Source organism: Typha angustifolia, chromosome 13, assembly GCF_048772165.1.
Source record: "Typha angustifolia cultivar Huaian chromosome 13, ASM4877216v1, whole genome shotgun sequence".
Taxonomy (NCBI): domain Eukaryota; kingdom Viridiplantae; phylum Streptophyta; class Magnoliopsida; order Poales; family Typhaceae; genus Typha; species Typha angustifolia.
In genome coordinates, this window is record NC_133251.1 from 13,119,074 (window position 1) to 13,146,432 (window position 27,359).

Sequence of the window (27,359 nt, forward strand, 5' to 3'; positions counted from 1 at the left end):
AATAGCCAATGTCTTCCCTGTGTCTACGTATCTCACACTCACAGTTTGCTGGAGATGCATTTTTAGACCCAGAAATATATCGAAGCATGATAATAGTGCTTCAATTATTCAATATCTATCTCTTACATGTCCTAGTGTGAGCTTTGTTGTACATATAGTATGCCAGTACATGTAACGACGTACCGATCAACATCGAGTTATTGTTAATTACATCTCGCACTATTTGAAGCATACACTTAACTATGAGGTCCTTTTGCCGGTGTACTGATGTTCCCTTATCTATTTTATGTTTGACGTCGATTGAGAGAGTTGTATGGATCGGCAAACTACAAGTGGTTACTACAAATTTTTTGGATCAGACTTGCTATCTTAACTCTCTTGAAAACAATGTATAGTATCTCGATCTAGTATATATAAATTGAGTGTCATGCTCTTGTCAACACTGCAGCTAAAGTATCTTATTAACTGGGGGGTATTTACTTCACAAGCCTGGCATATTTCTTCCTGGACCATCTATATTGTATTATGACAACATTGGTGCGACATACTTAACTTAAATCATGCCTTTTATGTACGCCGAAGGAGCTTTTTCATTAGCAACGTACAAAGAGCTTTCTGAAGCCACCTATAAATATAAAGCTCCCATTGAAAGTCTTTGTAAAAGCATAACATCAGAAGAGAGATGTTTCCAGTCCTCCTCCCCGTGAGGAGAACAGGGAAGGGGGGTAAACATCTTTGAAAGAAAGGGAAGGGGGGGAAACCATCCTTCTCGTATCCTTAAAATTCCATTTTGAAGGCTTATTTCGGGAGTTCTGTCGTCAATTTTCTGGATCAACACAGGCATATGTTTATTAGTCTTGTAAACAAATTGTCCTCTTTCTTATTTTTGGGTTAAAAAAAGGAAAACACTCAGCTTTTTAACCCAAATGTCATAATTTAAATTTAAGAGGATTGTCGGAGTACTCGTTTCTGTACCCTCCGCATCCACCGGCAAACCGGTCCTCAACGCCTTGCCCTGGAGGCTGGAATCATCATATAAAGAAAGTGAGGGAAGAGAAGAGAGAGAGAGAGAGAGAGAGAGAGAGAACGACATCGATCATCCCGATGACCGGATCGTAGCGAGAGGGGAAACATTGAAAAACGTCCCACATTTCTCTCTCTTCGTCTTTCGTGATTTCTTTCGCGATGGAAGCCCTCACGGAGCTCTGCGACCTGATCGCGCAAAACCCCGATCTCCTTTCCGACAAGATGGCGTGGATCTGCTCTCGCTGCCCTCCTCCTTCCTCATCCTCCGCCTCCCGCTCCCAACTCCACTCCCTCCTCGCCCTCGCCCGGCTCCTCTCCCTCTTCCCCCTCCCGTCATCCTCCCCCTCCTTCGCCTCCCCTCTTCTTGACTTCCTCCGCTTCTTCTCCCCCTCCGCCCTCCACTCCTCCTTCTGGCCCCAGTCCTTCTGCCCCTCTCCCTTCCTCTCCGACCTCCTCCGCTTCGCCTCCCGCGCCGCCGACCTCTCCCCGGATCTCTCCTCCCTTCTCGCCTCCTCCTCCGCCTCCACCATCCTCTCCGTCCTCAACGCCGCCGAAGGCGACCCCGCCATTGCCCGCGCGTTCCTCGCCGCCGCCGCGCAGAACTGCCCCCCGATCTCCCCCGCGGACGCCGGCCGTCTCGCCGAGCGCCTCCTCGAGGAGTTTGGCTCGTCCGTTTCTGACGACTCCGACGCGTCGTCCTTCCATAGCACTCCGTCGAAGGGGAAGAGGAAGGAGGAGGACCGGGACGTCGCGGACGATGCAATGAGCGAGGCGGCTTCGTCGTCGAAGGGAGATGAGAGCGGTAGTGGGGGGATAGGGAGGAGGAGTAGCGTTGGATCTGCAGATGGGGGTGGGGGGTCGCCGGCCGTGAGGCAGGACGTGGTGGCGTTTGAGGAGGAGGATATCGAAGGCTTGGAGAGGCAGGAGATTGCGTTCAGGTTGTTCGGGCAGATTCTTGATAGGTCGGGGAGTATACAAATGGGGCATTTGGAGCAGGTCAGGAAGATAGCCGGGAAGCAGCTCAAGTCTTTGCCGGCTTTCCTCAAGGTACGTGGGCGTACGTCTTGCTTCAGATCATTTATTTTGTTAATCGCATTGGGTTATACTTGTGCATTGGAGATCGTGTACACGAGTCATGCTCTGATAGCCTTTTGCAACTAGTTTCGTTACATGATAAATCTCTATTTGTGTTTTGTTTACGTATCCACCGGAAACTCGAATTCATTCCCCTTGTTTCAGTTTGTTATGAGCATAATCTTGGGTTGACTTCGAATAGGTCTGGTACTGTCCACCTGAGTACTTACTGTCTTGTTTAGCGAGAGATTTGACATTGTGTTGTTATTTTGCATTATTAGATTCGGAAGCGTGATTGGAGGGAACAGGGGGCACAACTGAAAGCAAGAATAAACACAAAGATATCATGCTGTCAAGCTGCGACTATCGTACAAATAAAAAGCCTCAACTCTCTGGAGACAGATGGTAAGTCCAACAAGGATGTGTTGCGTCGGACGCTTGCATCGCTCTTAGATGCTGCAGAAGCATGTATACTATCCTCTTGGCGAAAATTGAAGATCTGCGAGGAGCTCTTCAGCACGTTGCTCAGTGGAATCAGCCAAATAACCGTCTCTCGTGGGGGCCAGCTGCTAAGAGTGTTGCTTATCCCCTTGAAGCCACTTGTTTTAACGACATGTGCTCAGGTGTGCTTCTTGCTTTTTGTGTTAGTTTTATGGAGCATTTCCCAGAAAAAAACATTTAGCTTGATTCTTGTTCTTGGAACAGGCGGATTTGTCGGGCAGTGGTCCAGGCGCAATGTTTGAAACTGTTACAAAGTTCAGCTGTGAGATTATTGAGTTTGGTTGGAGCAAGGATAGGGCTCTTGTTGACACTTTTATTATGGGTTTGGCTGCAAGCATTCGTGAACGAAATGATTATGAGGAACAGGTTACTTTTACCTTATCTTGTACTAAATATGATTTCTTCTTGAAATATCACCATGATTAGAACAGACTTCCACAATACTGTTGGTGGTGGTCTCTGGACACTATGGTGTGACCTGATATATGTTGGTACTAACACATATGCTTATCTAATACCGGAATTCTTCAGTTCTATATAGTTCTTGGTCTTGTCCTAATATTTGTCCTGACAGATTTCAGATATTTGTTTGCCATAAAATACATTTTCTTTTACCGCTGATTCACTTGCATTTGTAAAATTCTAATAGTTTTTGCTTTTATTTAGTTTTATACTGGACAGTGAATTTTGTTATTCTCCGTCAGTTGTCTGGTTCTATTATGTACTGTGGCCTACTGTTCCGTAGTGAAGATTTAACTTTTTTTGACCTGTCATTTGAGTATTGCTTGAAGGTGAATTCTATAATTGGGAGAGCTGACTAATATGGAGCCTTCTATTCCAGGATGAGAAAGAAAAACAAGCAGTTCCTGTTGTGCAGCTAAATCTCATTCGTCTACTGGCAGACTTGAGTGTATCTGTCAACAAGTGGGAAGTCGTAGACATGATATTGCCCCTGTTCATAGAAAATTTAGAAGAGGGTGATGCTTCATCTCCAAATTTATTGCGCCTCCGAGTATGAAAACTTTCCTTCAGCATGTACATGTTCTGTATCAATTTCTCCATCTATTGACATACTTTATTCATTAATCGGCACTTGTAATTTACATCAGCTAAAGCACTGTAAATAGACTCAGTTTGTTTTGCAAAATTTCAGCTACTTGATGCAGTCTCCCATGTGGCTTGTCTGGGCTTTGAAAAGTCCTATCGCGAGACAATTGTATTAATGACGAGAAGCTATTTAGATAAAGTTAAGAATGTGGGATCTGCAAATGATAACACACTACCACCTGAAGCTACAACAGAGCGAGTTGAGGTCTGTTGCAGGTTCTTTCTGAAGCTTATCTTGAAAACCTGTTATCTGCTACAATCTTTTGAGCTAACTGCTTCAACCATATTCTAGACTCTTCCTGCAGGATTTCTTCTAGTGGCTTCACATCTCACCAGCCCAAAACTGAGAGCAGACTACCGCCATAGGCTATTGTCATTGTGCTCTGATGTGGGACTAGCTGCTGAATCAAAAAGTGGGAGGTGGAATTCTATATACTCGATTCATCTTGAGTCTTCTTGCTTTTTAAATTTGTAGATACTTTAATCCAGCTTAGGGAGCTGCGGATATGCTCAGGTGTCTGTCTGTTGTTTTCTCTGAATATGCCTTTAGCCTATCAGCTTTATGGTTTGAGAATAGAATATGGAATTTCCTTCTATACCACAGTCAGTTGTTACTTAACAGTCTTACATTCATTCCTGTACACTCAAAATAGGGTACTGTTGAAAATTTCTTATTCACAAACTGTTTGGTTTGAAAATGTTTTGTTGAATTTCTATGTACTGCTAGTGTTTTACTCTTTCATCTCAGTTAAATGGCATTCTGTTTGGTGTAATATTCTTTTTGACAAGATAGATCCAAATGACTTATCAACTTCCTTAAAACTTAATTTTAAACCACGCATCCTATACGGTGTTTCACGCCTAGGTTGCTTATAAGTCCCCTTTCTTTGGACTAAATAACACAAGTAAAAATATGGGCTGGTTGCTTGGGCTGTTGGGCTGTTAAATTTTCCAGTAAAGCTACTCTGTCAACAACTCGAGTCTTTCTTTTCTCTCCTATCTTTTTTTCATTTAACTATTAGTTTTTTATAGTGTGCATAATTTGATATTGATTATTGCAGGAGTGGTGCTGATTTCTTAGGTCCTTTACTTCCAGCAGTTGCTGAAATATGCTCTGATTTTGATCCTGCTTCCAATGTCGAACCTTCGGTCTTGAAATTGTTTCGCAACCTGTGGTTCTATATTGTTTTATTTGGATTAGCTCCTCCGATTCAACAAAATCAGATGCCTTCGAAATCCATTTCTAGTTCATTAAACAGTTTAGGAAGCATCAGTGCTGTTTGCCTTCAAGCTGTAGCTGGACCGTATATGTGGAACAGTCTATGGTCTGTTGCAGTGCAGCATATTGCACAAGGAACTCCACCCCTGGTAAGTAAGATCTGATGCAGCTAAAAGGGACAAAAGGTGACTGCCCTTCTAATTATTGAAGTTCTTCGTAGTTGAAGATATATATCTGTGCAAACATCTGTTGTTTGATATACTTTTATTCTGCCCTTTATATGGTGGCCAGTGGCTACTGTCTTAGGCCATTACATTGGTTGAAGAATAATTGATTCTGCATTCTGAACTATTAGACCCATTGAAAGCTTCTCACATCCACTTTATCAAGATCTTGTGAAACCAGTACCAACACCAGTTTTGACGAGTATAATTAATTGGATTTGAGAAGTGAATTTCACGTTATGCCATATCCGTCAGGGATGTGAGTGGGTGTAGATTAATGGGAGAGAAGAGAAGTCTTCTCTCTTCTTGAGATGGCCAGCATTTGATTGTTGATATCTTTGAAATGCCTCTTTGTTCTCAGGGACATCCTTTTTGTATGACTGAATTCTACTCTTATATTTAGCCTCAGAATTTTTTACGGTTGGACCACTACAATGCTAGCATGTACTGTTCTAGCTATGAAAAATATTTTTCAAACTTTATAGTTGCACTGAACCCACTGATGAAATAATCTTCCAATATTGTTTGACTGGAGTCACTGGACACAGAGTTGATTTCTGCTTTTAGGTGTTTGTGTGGGTTTTGCTATTTGATACTTTTAGTTTTTACCTGTATATCCGTTTTACCTTTCTCTGTGACAGGTTGTGAGCTCAGTGAAATGGCTTGAAGATGAGCTAGAATTAAATGCTCTTCATAACCCTGGTAGTCGTCGAGGTAGTGGCAATGAGAAGGCTGCTGTAGGTCAGCGAGCTGCACTTTCTGCTGCTTTAGGAGGTCGAGTTGAGGTAGCAGCAATGAGTACAATTTCAGGTTCAAGTGCCATTTTTTTGTTCAGAGCTTCTTTTTGGTTGTCTATAACCTTTCTAGAAATTCCTAGAATTTTCATACGATTTGTTCTTTATCTTTGTGTTGAATATTTTAGATACAAAATGTTGCTAAATACCTTTTATGGTATCTTATATATTCTCTTTTTTCTTTTCATCAATAGGTGTTAAGGCTACATATCTCCTTGCAGTTGCATTTTTGGAGATAATTCGTTTTAGTTGTAATGGTGGCTTACTTTCTACTAACTCTACTTCAAGCAAATCAAGAAGTGCATTCGGTTGTGTTTTTGAATATCTTCTCACTCCGAACTTGCTGCCAGCAGTCTTTCAGTGTTTGACAGCAATCGTTTACAGGGCTTTTGAGACAGCAGTGTCATGGCTGGTATTTATCTCTTTCCAATGGTTGAATTTGTACTCTTATACAGGAAATTACCTCCATAAGATTGTAATGCTCTTCATTTATGGTCCTAATAGTCATTATCAAGGTTCTGAGAATTGGGAACGACTTTTTGAAAAAATGATATGTATAGGCCGATTCGACATCATACTATTTTTAATTACATAAAAATTAAAAAATTATTTAAAAAAAATATATTTTTAAAATTTTATAAAAATAACATGAAAAATAAGAAATATAAATATTACTCACATATGAAGCCAAAAAACTTAAAAAAAAAGCTCACTCGAAGATATGATAAATTTCAAGCTGAATATAGTAAATTCTACACTCGTAAATTATTGTTGTAGAAATGAGATGAAGAGAGATCTCTCTCTTCACTGTTTTGCAGCAATAAATGAGGGAGAGAGCAAGGAGTTAAACTGAAGGAGAGAGAGGAGAAATGGAAAAGACACAATAGAGAAAAACACTCGAGTTTACTTGATTGCGAAGTCGATGAGCTCAGTGAAGTATTAGAGAGAGAGAGAGAGAGAGAGAGAGAGAGAGAGAGAGAGAGAGAGAGAGAGAGAGAGAGAGAGAACTTTAAAAGAAATTAATTAATGATGAGTTGGATCCATTTTTGAGTCTGACCTAAATCTTTAAACAACCTATATTGGGCATTTTTGGCTAATCCCGATCTGACCAAACATGGCCCCGTGTGGGAGCAGGATCAGTCTAATTTGCCATGCTTGGTCATTACTCCAAGTCGTTAAACATGCAACATTTTTCATCAAAGATAACCAGATCTTGGTTGGATGTCTTCCATGGAATATGATAGAATAACTTTAGTTTTTACCTTTTAACTTGTTCCAATGTTGGATTACAAATGTTTTAGTATTTTGTTTATTCTATATAACATGGCTGAAAATATGCTAGTGTTCCTCTGAGGAGAACTACCTCATAAATTAAAGATGTTCAAGATGATAGTTACTTTCATGAAAAGGAAGCAAATCCAAGGTAGTAAAGCATTGACAAGAAAATGAAAGATGCATTCAAGCTTGGAACATACGATATCAAAAGTACCTACAGTCAATTGTGCTAATTTGCTTAAGAGCTGTATTACATGACGTTGTTTAGGATGAGGTCTGTCGGTAACATGCACAAGTTGCCAACAAGGATAGTGTTGGCCCGGCCAGCATGGACTACCTTAGCTAGCTGGCGTGGTGTCATGAGAAGCAGTTTCATGGGACTTAGAGCTTCATTTTTGCAGGTTAGATGGTTAGTCAAGGACATAAAGCCTCTGACTAGTAGGTCATGGTGTCATGGGGTTTGCCTTTTCTTTTCTTTAATTCTTTTCTGCTAGAAAGTCGAGTTCCAGAGATGAGTATCCCTTAGCACTTCTATTAGACAGTCTTGAGTAGTCCTATTGTCCCATCAACAGATCGTGAGTTCATAACTGCTGGATATCTTAGGTTTCTCTATTATGTTATCGGAGCAAACAAATCATAAATCAAAAGCCAGAAATGAAGACAAAGTGACAAACGGTTCATTATTTTGGAAATCAGCTTCAAGTTGGAAAGGTTGTGTTTGCAATCTACAGAGAGATATTAGTTATCCTGCAAGATATGTCTCATGTAAACATGGCAGACAAGTTGAAATTAGAAGTAAAAGTGAAGTTGCATCTGTATCCAGTATTAATTTTACACCATGTTTCAGGAGAAATCAAGAACTGCCAGTAAAGCATTCATCCATTCTTACATTTCCAGTACATTGATATTTTGAAACAGCCTGGTACCCTGTCAAAGATATAAAACTGATTTATTAGTGGGAAAATGTTTTAACAAAAGTAAACTGCAAATTAACTAGAAATAAATACTCTAATGTGACTTATAATGTAAATTAGATATATCTTCATTTTACAAAAGAAAAGAAATCAAGACTCTTGGGTAACTGAAGTTAGTTGATATGGTTGGCTATGAAGGAGCCATCAAAATGGCTATTGGGCATCCCAAGTTGGCCCAGAAGATCTCAAGATTCTAGGCCTTATTTGTTCATTAATGATTTTCTGCATTTTAGTTTGACATTCATGTATCTCTGAAACCAGGGTGACCTTTAGTTTGAGTTCTGGAGCCCTATTTACAGTCAACTTATATTAATTAAAGGGTGAGAGCCGTTTTAGGTTTAAAAACCCTGTTCTGATGTTATTTCAGGTGACTATAAGTAAAAGTTTCAAAGCAAGTGAGAAAGAAGAAAAGAAGAAACCTGTGATGGAATTCTGTTGTCCTGTATAGATTGGATCCCAACTGTCCACCAACTGATTGTAACTGCCTAATATTGAAGACTACACCATATCATAGTTCACTGTTGGCTTCCACTACTGAATTTGTTTAGTTGCATGTCAACATGCTTGCATTTCACTGGCGGTGAATTTGATATAGCTGTTAACCAAATTTTAATTCTTTTCTTGTCAAGCTTGGAAATACCACCACCACAGTTTCCCGGATTTTCTTATACTGTCTGATACCTAACTGAAATGGCATATTATTCATTGAACATGCAGGTTTAATTCCTTATCAAGTTTGCTGATGATTCCATCATAATTAGTTTTTTTAATATATTTCTTATATCCCACCAATTTGATTCATGGGAAACATAGTATTGTTCCCATACTGTCTGATACCTAACTGAAATGGCATACTATTTATTGAACCTGCAGGTTTAATTCCTGGTTGCTGATGATTCTATCATAATTTTTTTTAATCAATTTCTTATGTCCAACCAATTTGATTCATGGGAAACATAGTATTGTTCCTTTGAATACCTTCTTTCAGAATTACATGATTTCTCATGAACTCATGCTTTGTAAGTACTACCTTTATTTAGCTATAGACATTGACTGGGTTGCACAGTAATGAACCTGATTGAATATCCAGGAGGAAAGAATATCTGAAATAGGACAAGAAGCTGATATAAGGGAATTGGTTCTTTCTGCTCATGCATGCTTCCTCATAAAGAACATGTCACAGAGGGATGAACATGTTCGTGATACTACTGTTAACTTGTTGACTCAGCTTAAGGAAAGATTTCCACAGGTTGGTGATATCCTTCTGTGGTATACTAATTTAACTTACATAGCTTTTAGTTCTGCTGGAGAATGGTAATTACATTGCATCTGCAGGTTTTGTGGAACTCGTCGTGTTTGGATTTGCTTCTAATTTCAGTTCATAGTGAGATACCTTCTTCCCATGTTAATGATCCTGCCTGGGTTGCTACTGTTCGTTCCTTGTATCAAAAGATTGCTCGTGAATGGATAACTAATGCACTGTCATATGCTCCATGTACTACACAAGGCCTTCTACAGGTTTGTGAAAAAATTGATAAATTTGAACCAGAAGTCTACAATTCTTTTTATTTTACAGGATTTCTCTTAACTTGAAAAGTAAGGCCATTTGAGCTGATATTCTAGATACTCTTCATCGTTTATTTTGATAGTGATGCCATATTCTCGATCAACTATCGCAACAACAATTATTTTTAATATAGATACTAGCTGCAGGAGCTTGGATTAATTATATATTCTTGGGTTCTTGTGAATTTATATAATATTGTCATTTAACATATTATCTGATTGATATTGTTTTTGTTGGAAATTCACATCTATAATGCTACTGTATTTACTCTGTTTAATAGATATTTTGTACCCAACTAATGTTCTGTCATGCTTACATGGTGTGGTGCCATTCCATGCGTACTTCAAATAAACCTAATTTGAGGTCTCTTTCATCTCTTTCCATACCACTTTGCATTTTGATGCTTGATCTATACAAGTTATACTTTAAAATTTTAGAAATCAAAGGGAAGTTTTGGTATTCCCGAAGGCCCTAGCCCTAACAAAGAGGGTCCTAGAAAAATTGGGAGAATCATGAGATCATAATCTAATTGCGTATGTCACACTAATATATAGTGTCGAATGACTTTAATTAAGCCTCTAAATATATTTAAGGCCCTAGAAAGGTTTGGAGATTGTTTTTTGGCATGTCAAAGACTATTCAGTAAACTAACAACTAGGGTGAAAACGAGTCAGATTAACTTTGACCCGATCTGGACTAGATTCAGACAAAAAATTTAATTTTGACCCGGATACCTATTCGGACACGGGTATATCTTTTAAAAAACCTCGAATATGGATATGGGTCAGGTATAATTTTTTCAATATTGATACAGATGTCAAATAATTCGTTTGCTTGCATATTTTTTGAACAATTTACAGTTTTTAGTTTGCTTATTTAAATAATAAATATTGATATTATTACTAACAATATGTTTTTATATTATTTGTAGAGATTGATTTTGCTTACTTTATATGTATTTGATAAGCAAGAAATTATTTTTTTGAAACTCTTAATATTTTGTGTTAATTGTATCCAAAAGAAAGGTTATAATTCATTTAAAAATTGATCTGTGTTCGTTTAAGATCCAATCTTCTGTTCGAAAATTATCTGATATATATTCAAAAATTATTCGTATCTATTTGGTTAGAATATAGTTTTAAATTTTGCCATTCGTTCATTCTCCTTAATTCGAACTCAATCCGAGCCAAAAATATGAATCAGGATGTGGTTGAACACTGTCTGATTTGTGTCTGATCTATTTTCACCCCTACTAACGACATACCGGCTCAACACGACACATGGCAGCTATAAGTACTGCCGAGCCAAGGTCAGCATGCCTTGTGCTATTGGTGTGGCAATCCCAGGTTTTTTTACACTATGATATTCTTAGCAACTGAAGTGTTATCTATTAGAACTTTGGTAGTTTAGTAGTATCGTAAACAAATCATCATTAGTTGACCTTGTTTCATGTAATGATTCCATACATAATGGCAGTTTATTGGAGAAATCTTGACTTCCATGTAAGATTTGGCTGTTCCTGTCAGGTTGTGACATGGTTATCAGCATTATATCAATGCATTATATGACGATATATCGCAATACTTTTTTGTGGAAAATGAAACTGTGAATTTAGATACTAAACTTCATGTTAGGTTTCTGGCATGAATTTGATGGGATGGATTATCATTCGACTATCTATTTTTAATCTCATGCGCTGAAAGTGTAATAGGAATTACTAATCAAGCATAATTTGAAGCATTCTAATTGTAATCTTGTTAGAATGTGTGAAGATCAGAGATTTTTCTCTTTTTCTGAAGAGTGGGATTAAATTTGATTGAGCATTCACAAAAGGGTACAGGGGAGAGGGAAGAGAAGAGAGGGAGAGTGGGGAAGCAGGGTGAGGGTGAGGGGATAAAAGCTGGGGTGTGGGAAGACTGGCAGAACCCAATTACAGAAGTGTGTGAATATTAGAGTTATGTTGGTCAGATAATTAATTGAGAACTTAGAATTTAGATATGCTAATTTCAACTTTCTTTTGGCCTCAGTTGTCTAATTATCGGTTGTTTTCTACCTTTTGCTATTCTTTTATCAGGAAAATTTTTGCAAACCAAATGCTTTGCAAAGAACACAACATGCATCAGATGTGGTTTCCCTTTTGTCTGAGATACGAATATCCAGTGGGAAAAATGATTGGAGTGGTATTAGGACAGCCAATATTCCTGCAGTTATAGATTCTGCTGCTGCAGCATCAGGAGCAAAAAAGGAAGTATCAGAAGGCTTTATTTTGGAAGTGCTCTCAACTGCAGTAGTGAGTGCGACAGTGAAATGCAATCATGCTGGGGAAATTGCTGGTATGAGAAGGTTCTTTACTAGCATAGGAGGTTTCGGTATTGGCATTTCACCTCTTGATTCACGATTTGGTCTGGGCCCTCAGTCCTTGAAAGCAGGAGTGGTCTCCCCACAGCCACACCTTGGAAGGGAGTCGTTTAATGAAATCCTTCTTACAAAATTTGTCCAAGACCTTCAGCAATTTGTCAGTAATGCAGAGAAGGGTTTACACATAGAAAAAACTGAATTTCGTGTAACTTGTTCGCAGGCTACTGCACTACTTCTATCAAATATGGTAAACTTATTGTTTTTTGTTTAAATGATGAACCTCTCTGTGCTTTGCACATTACGACTAGAACTTTTTCCTTTTCTCCATTTTCTAAACTTAATTCTGAATGCTAATAATATACGCCCAGGATTCTGAGTCTGAATTAAACCCGGAAGGATTCTCTCAGCTTCTGCGTCTTCTTTGTTGGAGTCCTGCTTATATTTCTACCCCGGAGGCAATGGATACTGGAATTTTTATATGGACATGGCTAGTTTCTGCAGCACCTTCTCTGGGACCACTTGTTCTTGCAGAACTTGTTGATGCATGGTTGTGGACAATAGATACAAAACGTGGTTTATTTGCATCAGATATGAGGTTTGCTGGTCCTGCTGCAAAATTGAGACCGCATCTCATTCCTGGTGAGCCTGAGATGCTGCCTGAAAAGGATCCAGTTGAAGGGCTAATTGCCCATCGACTTTGGCTTGGTTTTCTCATTGACCGTTTTGAGGTTAGGAACTACTACAACTTCCTAAACTTTATTTTGTTTTTTCCCTTTGCTCTTTTACTTGTCTTTCTTCCTTCTGTCGTATTGGTGCAGACAACCCATCAAAATGTAAAATTATCTGAATCTTTTGGCTTTATTTCAAGCTTTTCTTTGCACCTTATTTTTGAGCTTGAAATTCATATCCTCTGATTAGGGGTGTAAACGGTTTGAGTGGCTCATGTCTAAAATATTAAATATTTTATTTTGAGTGAACACATTTTAATCGTCTAAGAGAACACATTTTAATAGTCTAAGAGACTATCTATAAAGGCCATTTCAAGTTTGTTAGTTTCCAATATGGGACTAAAGTGGAACTTCATTTAAAAACAAACAACACACTATCTTGAAAAATTGAGAAAGTAGGATTTGAACTTGGGTACCAACTGTGCTAGATATAATAATATATTTCAAACTAATTTGAGCCGAGATTGAGCGAGCTTACTCTAGCTCGGCTCGGCTCGATTAAGGTTTCGAGCTAAAAAACTCAGCTCGGCTCACAAGCTTTTTTGATAGCCTTACCTCTGATAGTAAAATAAGAACTTTCAAACTTTGAGTTAATTTTGAGCTCTGATAGTAAACTATGCCATATGAATTTTAATCTCTGTTGTCTGTTAGCCAATGGAGTACCATATCATGAAATCATGGTCCATTGATGAGTAGTGATTTGAAGTATTGAAAAACAGAAAATTAATGTTTGTAGTATTTTGTAATTTAATACACAGACTAATTGCTACAAAAGGGGCTAATGCTGGTTTAAGCTTTTCCTTGAAGCATGAAGAGTCATTCTTGTCTAACTTTTGTTCCTTGCATGGTAGATTGACACTTTTACTAGAAGGTTATGTTAGTTTCTTTTGAGACAAGTTGTCATGCTCTGATTAGTCAATTAGTTCCTGTAAATCCAAAAGCATGGTTTCTCGACTTATAAGAACAATTTGAATCATTTACTTTAAAACATTTAACAAACTACCTGAGTAACATTTATATCCTTATAAGGATGTTCCTGCTAATTAGAAATTCAAAATCAAATGTTTCTCAAGATATTTTGGTACTTTATACGTATTGGTCAGTCCTTATTGTCTCATGGCTTGTAAAGTCTTTTAGAATAAGTGCCTAAGAATCACTGGTTTCCACATTTATGTTGCTTTTGTCTTTTACAGTGTTCAATGATTATTTCACTTTTCTTCTTTACTAGTACATCTTACTCTTTGTTGCTGATAGGTTGTTCGACATGATAGTATTGAGCAACTTCTACTTCTGGGTCGGATGTTGCAAGGAATGATGAAATCACCTCTGCATTTTTCTCATCATCCTGCTGCAACTGGTACATTTTTCACTGCAATGCTCCTTGGGTTAAAGTTCTGCTCATGTCAATCCCAGAATAATTTGCAGAAATGTAGAATGGGTCTTCAGCTGTTGGAGGATAGGGTTTATCGGTAATAATTGCTTTTTCCTGTGCTTCTGCTTGAGTACTCTTCAGCTGACACTCTTTCATAGTTCTTGTATCTAATTACTTTATATTTTCCCACACACATGCTTATGCGGACCTTCCTAAGTTTGGTTCTACACTTCTACTGGTAAGGAATTGTTTATGAGGAAAGAACTGGATCAGTGAGCTTTGTCAAGCTACTCATTCTAGTCTTCTAGGTCTTATTTAAGAATGCAGTATCCTTATGCATGCTTTTTTTTAACTAGTAACTACCTTTATGTAATTTTTATCATGATCATAGGACATCCTGTATTGTTGGCTTCTAAGGAGACAATCTTTTACCTAGAAATATCTAAAAATGCTTCTAGATAATTCCTAAAATACCTCTAATTCCAAGTTATTTACAGAAATAAGGTTTTTCTCTCTCCCATCTCACAAGCTAGGTCATCACCATCCCCTAATTATGGTGCCACGTCATCCTTTTATCCGCAACTCTCCCCTCTTTCCCCAAACCCTAGCCTTGGGCTCCTCTCTCACCACCGTAGCAGCAAAAAGTTGGAAAATGTAAGGCCATGGCCACCTCCCATCCCTCCTAACCTCCCTTGTCCTACACCTAGAGATGATCATTAAGCTTGACACACTTAGGCCCGAACTTGCCTGTATTTTAACTAGGCTAAGCTCGATCTGACTCAGGCCAGAGATGGTAATGGCCGCATGGACTAAGCTTTTGCTTGCCCGGCCTAGCCTGAAAGCTCAACCAGCTACACCCGCTTGTGGCTTGACCCATTATGCATGCCTATATTATACTACTCATGGTTTTATTAGTTTGATATTTAATAAATTGCATATCAATATATATAAGTATATTTTTGTGAAAGATAACTAAACTATCTTCATGGAAGCCCATTACGTTCGACTTGAAGAAATATAATAGTTTTTAAATTCGGCCTGATATGTTAGGCCCATTACACCCGGCCAAGTCCGATATCTTATGGACTAGTAAACGGTGATGACTATAGTATTCTAGTCCGGTCCAAACACGGCTCAGCCTGAGTGATTGGTGGGTCGGGTCGTAAATAAATACTTAAGCCAGTTGGCCAGGAAAACTCGGTCTGGCCAGCTCAATGATTGCCTCTACCTACACCCCAATCTCTTTCCACTATACTGGCGAGTTGCAACATTGAGCCCAACCATGAGGGTCTTGACAAAGTCTTGGTGCATTTGGCTGCAAGGTTAGAAAAGTGGGTCCCGGAAAAGCAAACTATATAATTGTCATTTTTAATAATCTGATCGTTACCAAATTAATGATCTCCTATCTCAATTTTATTCCAATTTCTGATTTGGATTACCAATCACACAAATGTGCAACAATCAAACATGTACATACATATATATTCTCTTAAGATATCTAGACTAGAGTGTAGACAACATAAACCTACTTAAACTGTGCTGATTGTCTTGCGTGGGGCATGAGTTTCTTTCTGTTTTTTAGTATCTCATTTATCATATTGAAAATCTGGGAATGAAGGCAAAGGCTCTAAAGTCTAGAGTTGATTCTTTCTATACGTCATTTAATGAGAGAAGACTCTCTGGCTTTTTGTTTCTTTTCTTCTTCTTCTCCGGCTTCATATTTGCAATGCACATGTTCAGCAGGTCACAACTAAAGCTTGTCATTATTTCTTTATAACATGCTCATTCAATCATTTTACCATTACTCTAGAGTTTCTAGCTTGTAGAGTATTTACATTGGTCTTGTCTGGTTAAATGAAATAAGTGTGCTATTCCAAAATAAACTGCCTTTATTCGAAAAAAAATTTCACGCCAAATGTGGGATAAAGCTTTGGAATAAGAAAATGGAATAAACCCCCTGATTTCAGATATATTTGTTCCATGTTTTGGTAGGGATCTTTTTTTGAATAAGTCACCCATTTATTTCCAAAAGCAAATAACCAATTTGCCATCTTCAGTACTAAGCCTACCGCTTTAGAATATGTTTAGATTTTAGAGTGAAAAATGTTTTGATATGAGGTGCCAATTCATGATGGTATTTATATTGTAAATTATAATGAATTAAGTTCAATTAATTTTTGGCCAAGAATTTAAAAAATAACCATGAGAAGAATATATTAGTTGAAAAATAAAATTTCAATTTGTATTTAATTTTAAACCTATTTCCTATATTTCTCCAATGAAAAGAAGAAAAACAAATATTTATTTACATTGAACTAGGAAAAGAGCAATAAGGTCAATTTGATTATTTTTATTCCTTATTCCAACTATCACAACCAAACACCATTTTATTTCATATTTTTATTCCATCACTTATCATTCTTTTTGCAATTAAACACAAAATTAGAATTGGAATACAAATTTTATTTATTCCTGACTAAGTTATCTTTTTATCTCAATTCCAATTTTTTCTTATTTCGCAACCAAACGAACCCGTAGTGTTTGATTTATACATGTTAAGTTTCTTCTTGGTTATATTTCTTTTATCAATGTACATTTCATGTCGATAATGCAATTGTAATTCATTTGCTTTGCTGTATTTCTTCTTTTTGTGTTTTAGTGCTGCTTTGGGATGGTTTGCTTATGGGCCCGAGTGGTATGAAACAAATAGCAAGAGTTTTACCCAAAGTGAGGCTCAATCTGTTTCAATATTTGTCCATCATCTTCTGAACGAGCGAGTGGATGGTTCCATTGATTCATCTTTGAAAGCACGAGGACGCGAAAATGAATTTATGAATATGGTATATATTCAAGTTTGCTGACTTATTCTCTTGAAGATTCTTGTGAATTGTTTGGCAGGGTAGAAATCCTTTTTCCTTGGTGCTTTTAAATTCATTTGTACACTTGCTTTGCAGACTGATCTAAGCCATCCTGTATGGGGAATGATGGATAATTATGCCCTCGGAAGGGAGAAGCGTAAGCAACTTCTTATAATGCTTTGTCAGTATGAAGCTGACAGGGTTGAAGTCTGGGCACAACCGTTTAATATGAAGTACTTTTCAGTAAATCATCTGGTTCATTTTTATTTAGTTACTCTTTTCTACTTCCTAGTTCCATTAATCTTGTCAACTTTTGTCACATTGTGAATCATCTTTATCTATGGTTATCCACAGGGAAAGCACATCTTCTCGCAGTAAAATTAGCTCAGATAAATGGATTGAGCATGTCAGAACTGCATTTTCTGTTGATCCTCGTATTGCATTCTCGTTGACAGCAAGATTTCCTACTAATTCAACTGTGATATCCGAAGTAACTCAGTTAGTTCAAGTATGTTCCGTATTGTTTTATGTGCACATGTTTTGGAGAATATTAAGTAGTATTTCTGGTTCCATGACTATAATAAAATGAGCTTGCAAATTCAAAAGATTTTTTTTTTAAACCATCTGCTGTTGGTACAAGAGGAGAACCATTTTTTGGAAATAATGCATTTCTTCCTTAGTTCCTTGCCTCTATTCGTTTTAGCCTATCTTCTTTTAACCCTTGAAATCTAGATCATAAAATGGTTCTTTGAGATCCACAGAGAGATTCTTTTTCTCCTTTTGTGGCGGACAATTTCATTCATTAAAGTTCTCTTTCTAATTTTGTTAAAAGTTTTCTTAGACTTTATAATAGCAAGCCAAAATAAAAAGTTGTAGAATTTTGAACTTCTTCACCATTTTGACAAAACAAATGTGCTGCTTAGCTTTTATGTCATGAGTTGTGACAATAACAAGTACATGGTTTCTTTGTTGTGATTTCCTTATTCTTGCTTGATTCTATTTGTGATATCCTTTTAAGTCATGTATCCTATCCTATGGTTTAATTTCTTCAAATGTAGAGCAGCTTATGATGCACAATGTTGCCCCTTCTCTTTTCTTTGGTTGCCTTTAGTAGCTACTAAGCCATTCTCAAATTTGCTGGTTCCCTTAAGTTCTTTGAGTTAATTATGTTCCTTTCTGAAATCCAAACGGTGTTTACCTTCTCTTGGTATAATTTTGTCCAATAAATGCGCTACTGATCATCAGTTGCTAGGATTAACTCTTTGTATCCTACCCTGCTTATGAAGAAATTGGAGTATTACACATAAATTTGGCAAGTGACTCAAAAAAAAGCTAGTTATCTGACAACCTACCCTACATAAGACAAAGTTATCTTTAACATTTAATTTGTTATGGATAGACCAGTGGCATTAACAAGTAAAAAGAGGACTTTTCCTTTTTAATGGGAGAGAAATTTGTGTTGCAAGTTTCATTGTGAGGACAATCATCTTTAAATAGTCCTGAGAGTTTCTGTTTTGTTCTTTTCCTTAATTTCTCTTGGATATTTTAATTTTGGAGCAGTTGCATCATCAACTTGAGAAAAAGTTATCATTGGATTCATTCATTATTTTATAATGTTCTGCTAAAATATCTCCAGTTTTATATCTGACATCTGTTGATTATTTTGCAGACCCACATATTAGAGATTCGTACTGTACCTGAGGCATTACCCTTTTTTGTCACTCCAAAGGCAGTTGAAGATAACTCTGTACTACTGCAACAATTACCGCATTGGGCTTCCTGTTCTATTACCCAAGCTCTTGAATTTCTTACTCCTCCATTCAAGGGCCATCCACGCGTTATGGCCTATGTTCTTAGAGTATTGGAGTCTTATCCACCAGAACGTGTTACATTTTTTATGCCGCAGCTAGTACAGGCTCTCCGGTACGATGAAGGGGTGAGTTTTCTCTGAAACAAATATTTATTTCAGTAATTATGTCCGTGCTTGATTCCTATCAACGCATATCTTACAGTCCTAGTTTCTGCTTATAACGCCCATTTTTTTACCCTGACTGTTTTCTGTCTCTCATTCACTCATTGCAATTCTTGCAGAAGTTAGTTGAGGGATACTTGCTTGGAGCTGCCCGAAGAAGTAACATATTTGCTCATATCTTGATATGGCATCTTCAGGTGAAGCTTTAATTCTTACTGAATAATTTTAACCCGTAAGCACAGCATTTGTTGTATGATTTTATCTCTAATAGATTTTGTTCTCAATTACTCACACATCAATCTAATTGGCTGAACTATTTTCTTCTTCGATTTATTGTGACATTTGCTTGGAAACTGTGAATGGCAGGGTGAATCTTGCACTGTTGATCCTGGAAAAGAAGTAGATGGTACAAAGGTAAGAGGTGAAGGGTGTTCCTTTAGCTAAGTTGTATCCATGATTCCATGAAAGCTTTGGCATGCTTTGTACATGTGATTTTGTGTTTTTACCACGAGAGATTTTCTACTTCAATGATAAGCTCATCAAGACTTTAGAGTTCTTTGAGAAAACAGGGAAACAAAAGTATTCTGCATTCTGCAATAATATATGATATAGTGAACCAAGCCAAGACAAGACAATTGAATTGTAATTCATTTAAAGATTGTCTAGGTAATTCTTGGGCTGTGGTAGAACTTGAAAAGTCGCCCTTTCAATAAAGTTGGGGATAAAAATTCTAGGAATACTAAATCCTTGCATTTCATCATGTAGAGCAGTTAGCTTTTGAAGAAGGTTAATCAATGTATGTGCTATAATTTATAATGTTCTAGCAAAAAAGAATGCATTCCTGATATTAAGTGATTGACATCACTCTTTGGTAGAAGCATTGGTCACAAAAATCATGGCGTCCTGGGACCCCTAGGAAGTTACAGAGGTAGGAAAATTGTCAATTTAAACAAACTAATTTTCTGGAAGAAACAAAAAAAAACAAATGTCACTAGAAAAGAATCACCAGTATGATTCCTCAACTAAAAACATAATCCAGCGGCATTACAATGGAACATATATCTTCTAAACATGCTCAATTATCAACTCTGGTGGAACTTTTAAGCATTTGTATTTGCAAGAATAAAGCAAATGGACTAAAACTTTAATCAACGAACAACATATAGTATGGAACCTTATATTGATTATCTTGTGTCAATTCCTCTATGATTAACGTAAACCAGGAATTAGTGCTGAATGCTGCTGTAAGCCAGAGTATATGGACATAGTCTTGCCGCTGCAGGCTTTTTTGATTTTCCTCAAAATAGTGGTAGTCTGTTATAGGTGGCCTCAATTTATCAACTGGAGGGTCATTTCTTTTTTGGAACTCATGGTTTGGTTTTGTGCAAATCAATAATTACCATATGAAAGTCTCTCTACTTGTTGCTTAACTTCTTTGCTTTTGTAACTAGTTAGCTTTTGTAGTCGATCTAGTCGAGAGGCCGGAATCCTTTGTAAATTGTCAAATCTAGTCTCAATAACCTCAATGTGTCAAATGAAATGATAACCACCAAAGAAAGCTCTTAATCTACAGTCTATAAAATATAAATGCTGCGGCTTTACAATATTCATTTAGATAAAGAAGATCAGAAGTACTTGTGATAGCCTGTCGAGCTCAAATGATTTTTTAGCAACTTCTTTGCATAGTGCAGATATGCCACAATGGTACTAAAAACTTAGGATTCTTTTAGCAGTGAGTAATGTTTAGTGTTGTCTTTAGTCCTTACTTTTCACTCAGATTTTATTGCATTCTTTTCAGCAGAAATTATCATTTTTCATTTTTATTTTTAGTTTCTAATGCTGCACTTGCCTGAGTCTATTCTTTTTTTCCAGACCTTCCAGGCAATACTCCCTATTCTTAGAGAGAGAATCATCAATAGTTTCACTCCTGAGGCTCGTGATATGTTTGAAAGAGAGTTTTCCTTTTTTGACAAAGTCACATCTATTTCTGGTGCTCTTTTTCCACTACCTAAGGAAGAGCGAAGAGCCGGTATCAGAAGGTATATGCTTGGATAAAACTTATGTCCTTATATTTTATCGACCTAGTGGGCTTGATGTGATAAGTGGAAAATTGTTGGAATGCTGGTCTGGGAAAGGTTGGATAGTCAGAAAATTGATGTTTGTTTGCAGGGAGTTGGAAAAGATTAGTGTGGAAGGTGATGACCTCTATCTGCCTACTGCAACAAGCAAGATTGTTCGAAGCATCCAGGTTGACAGTGGTATTCCACTTCAGTCGGCTGCAAAAGTTCCTATAATGATTACATTTAATGTGGTGGATAGGGATGGGGATCCTAATGATGTGAAGCCACAGGCTTGTATTTTTAAGGTAAGCTGCTTTAGCTTTGGCTGTTTTGGCATCAAAGTTCTAGAAACAATCTGTTCATGATTTCTTTCTTGATATCATTCACCCTTTCAATTCCGACCCATGGAAAAGTTGTATATTTTAAGGCCCCATTTGGCAAAAGTGGATAAAGGGGATTATCGGTGATAAATCCTCTGTTATCCCAAAATTCATTGCCAAACAGGTTATAAATTGTTGGGATAAAAAAGGGGATAAACTTTGTATATCCAGTTAACATTATCCTAGGTTTTTTTTGAGATAAAAAATGGTTTATCCCACTTTTTTATTGAAAAGGAAAAATGATTAATTTGCCCTTGGTAAAATAGTAGATTGACCAATCTTTATCTCAATTTAGATACAAATCCTTACATTGTAATGTAATTATAATATACTTAGCAATATATTAGAATATATTTACGGTAAAAGTCAGTATTTTGAAAGCAGCCAAGGCCGCTTTGGTCGGTCAGAGCACTGACCAGCTCACAAATGGAGTAGGTGTTGGTGGTTTGAATGGTTGGGCCAACAAGGCTGCCTGTATTCTTCTTCTTCTTCTTCTTCTTCTTCACACTCTCACTAGCTTACAAAAGGCCACGTTCTATATGACATGCACTGTTTTATCTCTCCTCTCATTAGCTGTCATGCACCCAACCATTATTTTAGACGCATTAACAAAATACATACATACATACATACATACATATATACATACATACATGCATATATATAATTATGTACATATTTTGTGTTGAAATTGTAATTGCTTTTTATGGTTGTAAATTACACTTATAAAAGTTTTATATATGTAAAATTAGTATATATTATATATCATATTATTATTTATAATTATTTTTATTTTTTTATATATTAAAATGCTAGACCGCCTTAGGCGTTGGCCATAGGGGTGTAATCAAGCCGAGCTTGATTGGGCCTAGCTCTGATCAAGCTTAAATTAAAATTAATTTCGACCCTATATTTGTGATCAAGCTTGTATAAAAATAATTTCAATTCGAGCTAATTTCTAAAATTAATTTCGACCCTATATTTGTGATCAAGCTTGTATTAAAATTATTTCAATTCGAGCTAATTTCTAGTTCAAGCCTAAACAAGCCATTCAATAAGTAATTTCAAGCCTTAAAATATAAACTAATAGCGATATTTATGAATTTAGAAAAGATATGAGAAGATCAAAATTTAAAACTAAACTCTATAAGATTAGAGTACATAACAATGCACTTAAGTTAATCTTAGAATATAATAAAATTATAGTATAGTATAGAAGGTATTACTCATATTATATATAATAATAATAATAATAATAATAATAAAGAATAATGAATAATAATAATACTTTGAACCTATTTGATCATGTCAGTTTATGATCAAGCTTGCTTGAAATTATTTTCGAGCCTATTTTGAAGATCAAACTTGGCTTGAAATTATCTTCTAGCCGAGCTTGATTGAGTCTTATTGAGCCGAGCTCAAGCCTAATAATTTTGATAGCTCTAGTCGGCCTTCCTCCTTGGTGTTATTTAGTGAGTTGACTACCTGCAACTTGTGCTTTTCAAAGTATTGGTTAAAATGTTTTGGTATGGGATGCTCATCTGTGACACTATTTGTGATGGTATTCATTTATTGTGTAAATTATTGTGAATTTAACCAAAATATGTTTTGGTCAAGAATTCTAAAATTAATCATGAGAAGGTTGTATAATAATTATAAAATAAAATAATAATTGATATTTAATTTTAAACCTATTTTCCATCTTCCTAAAAAAAGAAATAAGGAATATCTATTTATGTGAAACTAGGAAAAGAGCAATAAGGGCAATTTGACTATTTTTATTACTTGTCTCAACTATCACAACCAAACACCATCTTATCCCATATTTTTATCCGAATACTTATCTTTTTTTTTGCAACCAAACACCTAACAAGATATTAGGATTAAAATTTTCTTTATTCTGGGATAAGTCTTCATATTATCTTGATCCCAATTTTTCCTTATTCCATTGCGCAATGGACCCTAAGTAAATTGGGTTTATTACTTCTTGAAAGTTATGCATGAAGAAAAGGAAAAATTGGGTTTATTACTTCTAGCACTCACATTTCATTTGTTTTGAGAACTGCATTTTGTACTTCTGTCAAGATACCAATATAGTGTCGATGCAAACTATTTCTTAATTCTTACTACCACAGGTTGGTGATGATTGTCGGCAAGATGTTCTTGCTCTTCAAGTGATTGCGCTACTGAGGGACATATTTGAAGCTGTTGGATTAAATCTGTACCTCTTTCCTTATGGGGTATTACCCACTGGGCCAGAACGAGGCATAATTGAGGTGAAAATTCATACATATATATACCTCGGTGATGGTCCTTTCTCAAGTATAGATTCTTGCTACAGTAATGTATATTGGTTATCCCTGTTACGTTTATCTGAATGAGACATCTTTTTGCATATGCTTGACCTCTGGAGGAACAAGGAGCACTATACGGGAGTATTTTATTCACGTTTTAGATACTTTTGACCTTTATATATCCCATCTAGTGTTTTAAGTATTATTATATTTTTGTCATAAGTTTTGCAGACTAGACTATTTGTACCAAATACTTGCTTTTCTATATTTGGAGCTCTGCTTCTTGTTAGACAAAGATCTGAGGGGTTTGTTATGGAGTTATCTAGCAACTTGTGCAATCTTATGTTTAACTTACCACTCGATCAATATTGTCTATCCTATGTTGTTTCACTTAGAAGTTTCAACTTTCAACTACGAAATATTGCTCAAGAGCTAATTGTGTTCTTGTCATCAATTTTCTCTTTTAATCGCTGCAGTTTGCATAAGCTTAATTTGACCTACTCTACTTATTTATCATTACCGTGCAATTGCTGCAATACTTGGTTATTAAAATCAGTGTTGATATTTAACCTTAGAAGGTATGTTCTTGATTATCTATCTCATCTTCATATTCATTCACCTCTATGAGACCTTGCAAAGCATTTGTTGATTGCATTAACTTTGCATCAAGCAACTAAACTAGAGTGCGTCATAACCTGCTTAGGGATATCCATTAGATGAGTTAGGGTAGATCCAAATGCTATTTGGGGCTAGGCCTGGACGTCAAACAATTTCCATGGGGCTAAGCCTGACCACCCAATCCCAGGCTTGGCATAGAAGCCTGATCAAGCTTGACCTAACTTGGAGATTTTATTTTCTTCAAATATCGCCCATACCACTCTTACCTCTTTCATGGGGGATAGAGGAGAGGTGCGATCAAAAGGAGGTTGGGAGAAGGGAGGTATGGCCAGTCGGTTGGTGAGGGAGTGGAGGCAGAGCCAATGAATCTGTCGCAAGGAGGGAGGAAAACCTGAGGGTTTGGTGAAAGGGAGGGAGGAGGGAGTTCCTTTGCTGAGGACAGGCCCTCAATCTGATATTTCTGTGTTGAGTCGCACATCTCTTGTCGCTGAGGTGCCATCACACTCATATATAGAGGAAGAAACTTGGTTTTACACACAAGTGCTAGTGATTTATTGCATTCAATCTGATACATTTTTCCTTTACCTTTCTTTCATACCATTATTTAATTCAACGACTGCTGGATTTGGAAAGATGTTTACCCTTAGGATGTTAATACTTTTTGTTCGCTAGTTTACTGCGTTCCCTTTTTATGCAATAGATTTTTCTCTTGCATGTCATGAACAAGACCTGTCAGCATTTCATTTGGACCTAGGTCCTGCTGCTTTTTGTCCCAATTTCTGGGTAATAGAATTTGGAACTAGTTCAGTAGCTCTTGGAAAGTAGACAGTTCTAATGTCTTGATTGAACCATCATAACTCATATGTGTTTCTCATTGTGCCAACAAATGCAGTTTTTCATTTGCCATTCTGGATGATGTCCATGAACATCTTCCGATCCAACAACAGAAACATGATTGTGGACGTTAATGAATTTCTATTTACGTCCTGGGGAGTAATAAATTTGCTTTCATCTCATAAAATTGTACCTGCAAAGAGACCCTCTAGCTGAGATATTAAAAGTTACAGTAATTTTGTTCTATCATCCTTCAGCAGTGGCTCTATAAATTGTACATGGTTGCTATTTGTCCCAATGGACAATTTTGTTTGCTTTTACCGTCAGTCTTTCACAGGGAGGTTATTGAAGAATAGATTGGTCAAGTGAATGGCCTATTGGCTTCTCTCTGTGACATGCTATTGTGAGGTTAAACGCACCAAATTGATTGCTCATTTTCTTATGTATATATAATTCCTTGCATTGGAGCGAACATTTTAGATAATTTGCACATGACGATTTCTTTTTCTGAAAAAATTGATCAAGCTGTTATATTTTTGGTTCAGAAAATGATTCTGGCATGCAGATTTACTAATTTAGCAACATTGCAGGTTGTTCCTAATACTCGGAGCAGAAACCAAATGGGTGAAACCACTGATGGTGGTTTATATGAGATTTTTCAGCAAGACTATGGTCCTGTTGGTTCTCCCTCTTTTGAAGCTGCACGTGAAATGTTTATGATCAGTAGTGCTGGTTATGCAGTTGCTAGCCTTTTACTTCAACCAAAGGATCGGCATAATGGCAATCTTCTTTTTGACAAGTATGATTTGTTTATTCTTTTACATGCATTTGTAAGTAAAGATGGTTGGACTCATCCCTTCATCTATTTACAGCAAGGGAAGGCTAGTTCATATAGATTTTGGGTTTATATTGGAGACATCACCAGGAGGAAACATGCGATTTGAAAGTGCGCAGTTCAAGTTGAGTCATGAGATGACTCAATTGCTCGACCCTTCTGGATCAATGAAGAGTGACACCTGGATCCAGTTTGTCAGGCAAGTTATTCTTTTCTGTTAGCTGTTTATTGATAGGATCATCATGTGTCCTAGTTGTGAATACTTGAATGCTTGAGTCTTAAGCATTTCCAGATTAAATACTGGCAGAGTAGCATATTCTTTGAAAATACTGAAATGAACTTTCTCAAAAAGAGTTTTATAAATGAACTTTCCGCAAAAATTATTTATAAATGAATATGACTTGAAGGTTGTCATGGAAGGAGTAATCCATTTACCCAATAAGATTACCCTAGTTGAATTAGCATTTTAGTACGGAGCCAAACTTTTGCTGCTATTGCCCAAGTGTCATTCGATCATGGCTATGCTCTTCACATCAAGAGAGCATCAGTATAATGCTTCTATTTAAAATATCTATGACAAGTTCATTGTGGTAAGATATTTGTTCTTATGTATAATTAGCTAAATGGGGCAACCTCATGGACTATTCATAATTTTGAGAACAATTGTTTGTCACGATACTTTATACCTGTCAATGACCAATTTCACGTAAATGATGCAATTGAAGCAATCACATGTAAAACCCAAGCCATCTTTTGTTATGTATAACCTTTTGTTTTCCTGTTATGAAGTCGCCCTATCTATCTTGGTCATCTTTTCTAATTGCTGCATCCTTCTCAGCTTGTGCGTCAAGGGATACCTTGCAGCACGGCGACATATGAACGGCATTATAACCACTGTGCTGCTGATGGTGGATAGCGGACTCCCATGCTTTAGCAGGGGAGATCCTATAAGTAATCTTCGGAAGCGGTTCCACCCAGAGATGAATGATCGCGAGGCAGCTAATTTTATGATACGAACTTGTGTTGACGCTTACAACAAGTGGACGACTGCTGGCTATGACTTGATACAGTACTTGCAGCAGGGGATCGAGAAGTAGTAGGCATCTCCTCTTGTTTGGATTGTATATTGCAAATGAATCCATTTACACCATGTAGCTAACTTATTATTTGGTTCTATGGCTCGTGAGGCTGTGAAATGTAGAAGAGTAACAAAGATTTTGTAACATATTAAACGTTTATTCTTTCTTAGAGAAGTATAAAATATATCTTCCACAAAAGAACTGGTTTAT

The 27,359-nt window shown here is 36.9% G+C and overlaps 1 protein-coding gene across 1 annotated transcript; it reads left to right on the forward strand.

Moving 5' to 3' along the window:
* Positions 1-951: 951 nt before the first annotated feature.
* On the forward strand, positions 952-27,350 carry LOC140773627 (phosphatidylinositol 4-kinase alpha 1). The gene is made up of 26 exons (XM_073116281.1): positions 952-2,073; positions 2,382-2,723; positions 2,806-2,967; positions 3,443-3,613; positions 3,755-3,913; positions 4,001-4,128; positions 4,770-5,076; positions 5,793-5,961; positions 6,140-6,357; positions 9,285-9,443; positions 9,530-9,712; positions 11,836-12,366; positions 12,488-12,847; positions 14,102-14,316; positions 16,879-17,059; positions 17,174-17,310; positions 17,432-17,585; positions 18,747-19,013; positions 19,169-19,246; positions 19,416-19,463; positions 20,922-21,088; positions 21,219-21,414; positions 23,625-23,765; positions 25,826-26,034; positions 26,108-26,269; positions 26,909-27,350. The coding sequence occupies exons 1-26, from the start codon at positions 1,186-1,188 to the stop codon at positions 27,165-27,167; spliced, it is 5,991 nt and encodes a 1,996-aa protein (XP_072972382.1). The 5' UTR covers positions 952-1,185; the 3' UTR covers positions 27,168-27,350.
* Positions 27,351-27,359: the final 9 nt, after the last annotated feature.

What these genes read in the sequence shown, in the direction of transcription:
- LOC140773627 (XM_073116281.1), top strand. Translation starts at nt 1,186, where the DNA reads ATGGAAGCCCTCACGGAGCTCTGCGACCTGATCGCGCAAAACCCCGAT. An exon ending in TTAAGGAAAGATTTCCACAG is followed by an intron (nt 9,444 to 9,529) that starts GTTGGTGATATC and finishes TTGCATCTGCAG; the next exon opens with GTTTTGTGGAACTCGTCGTG. An exon ending in ACCTGGATCCAGTTTGTCAG is followed by an intron (nt 26,270 to 26,908) that starts GCAAGTTATTCT and finishes CATCCTTCTCAG; the next exon opens with CTTGTGCGTCAAGGGATACC.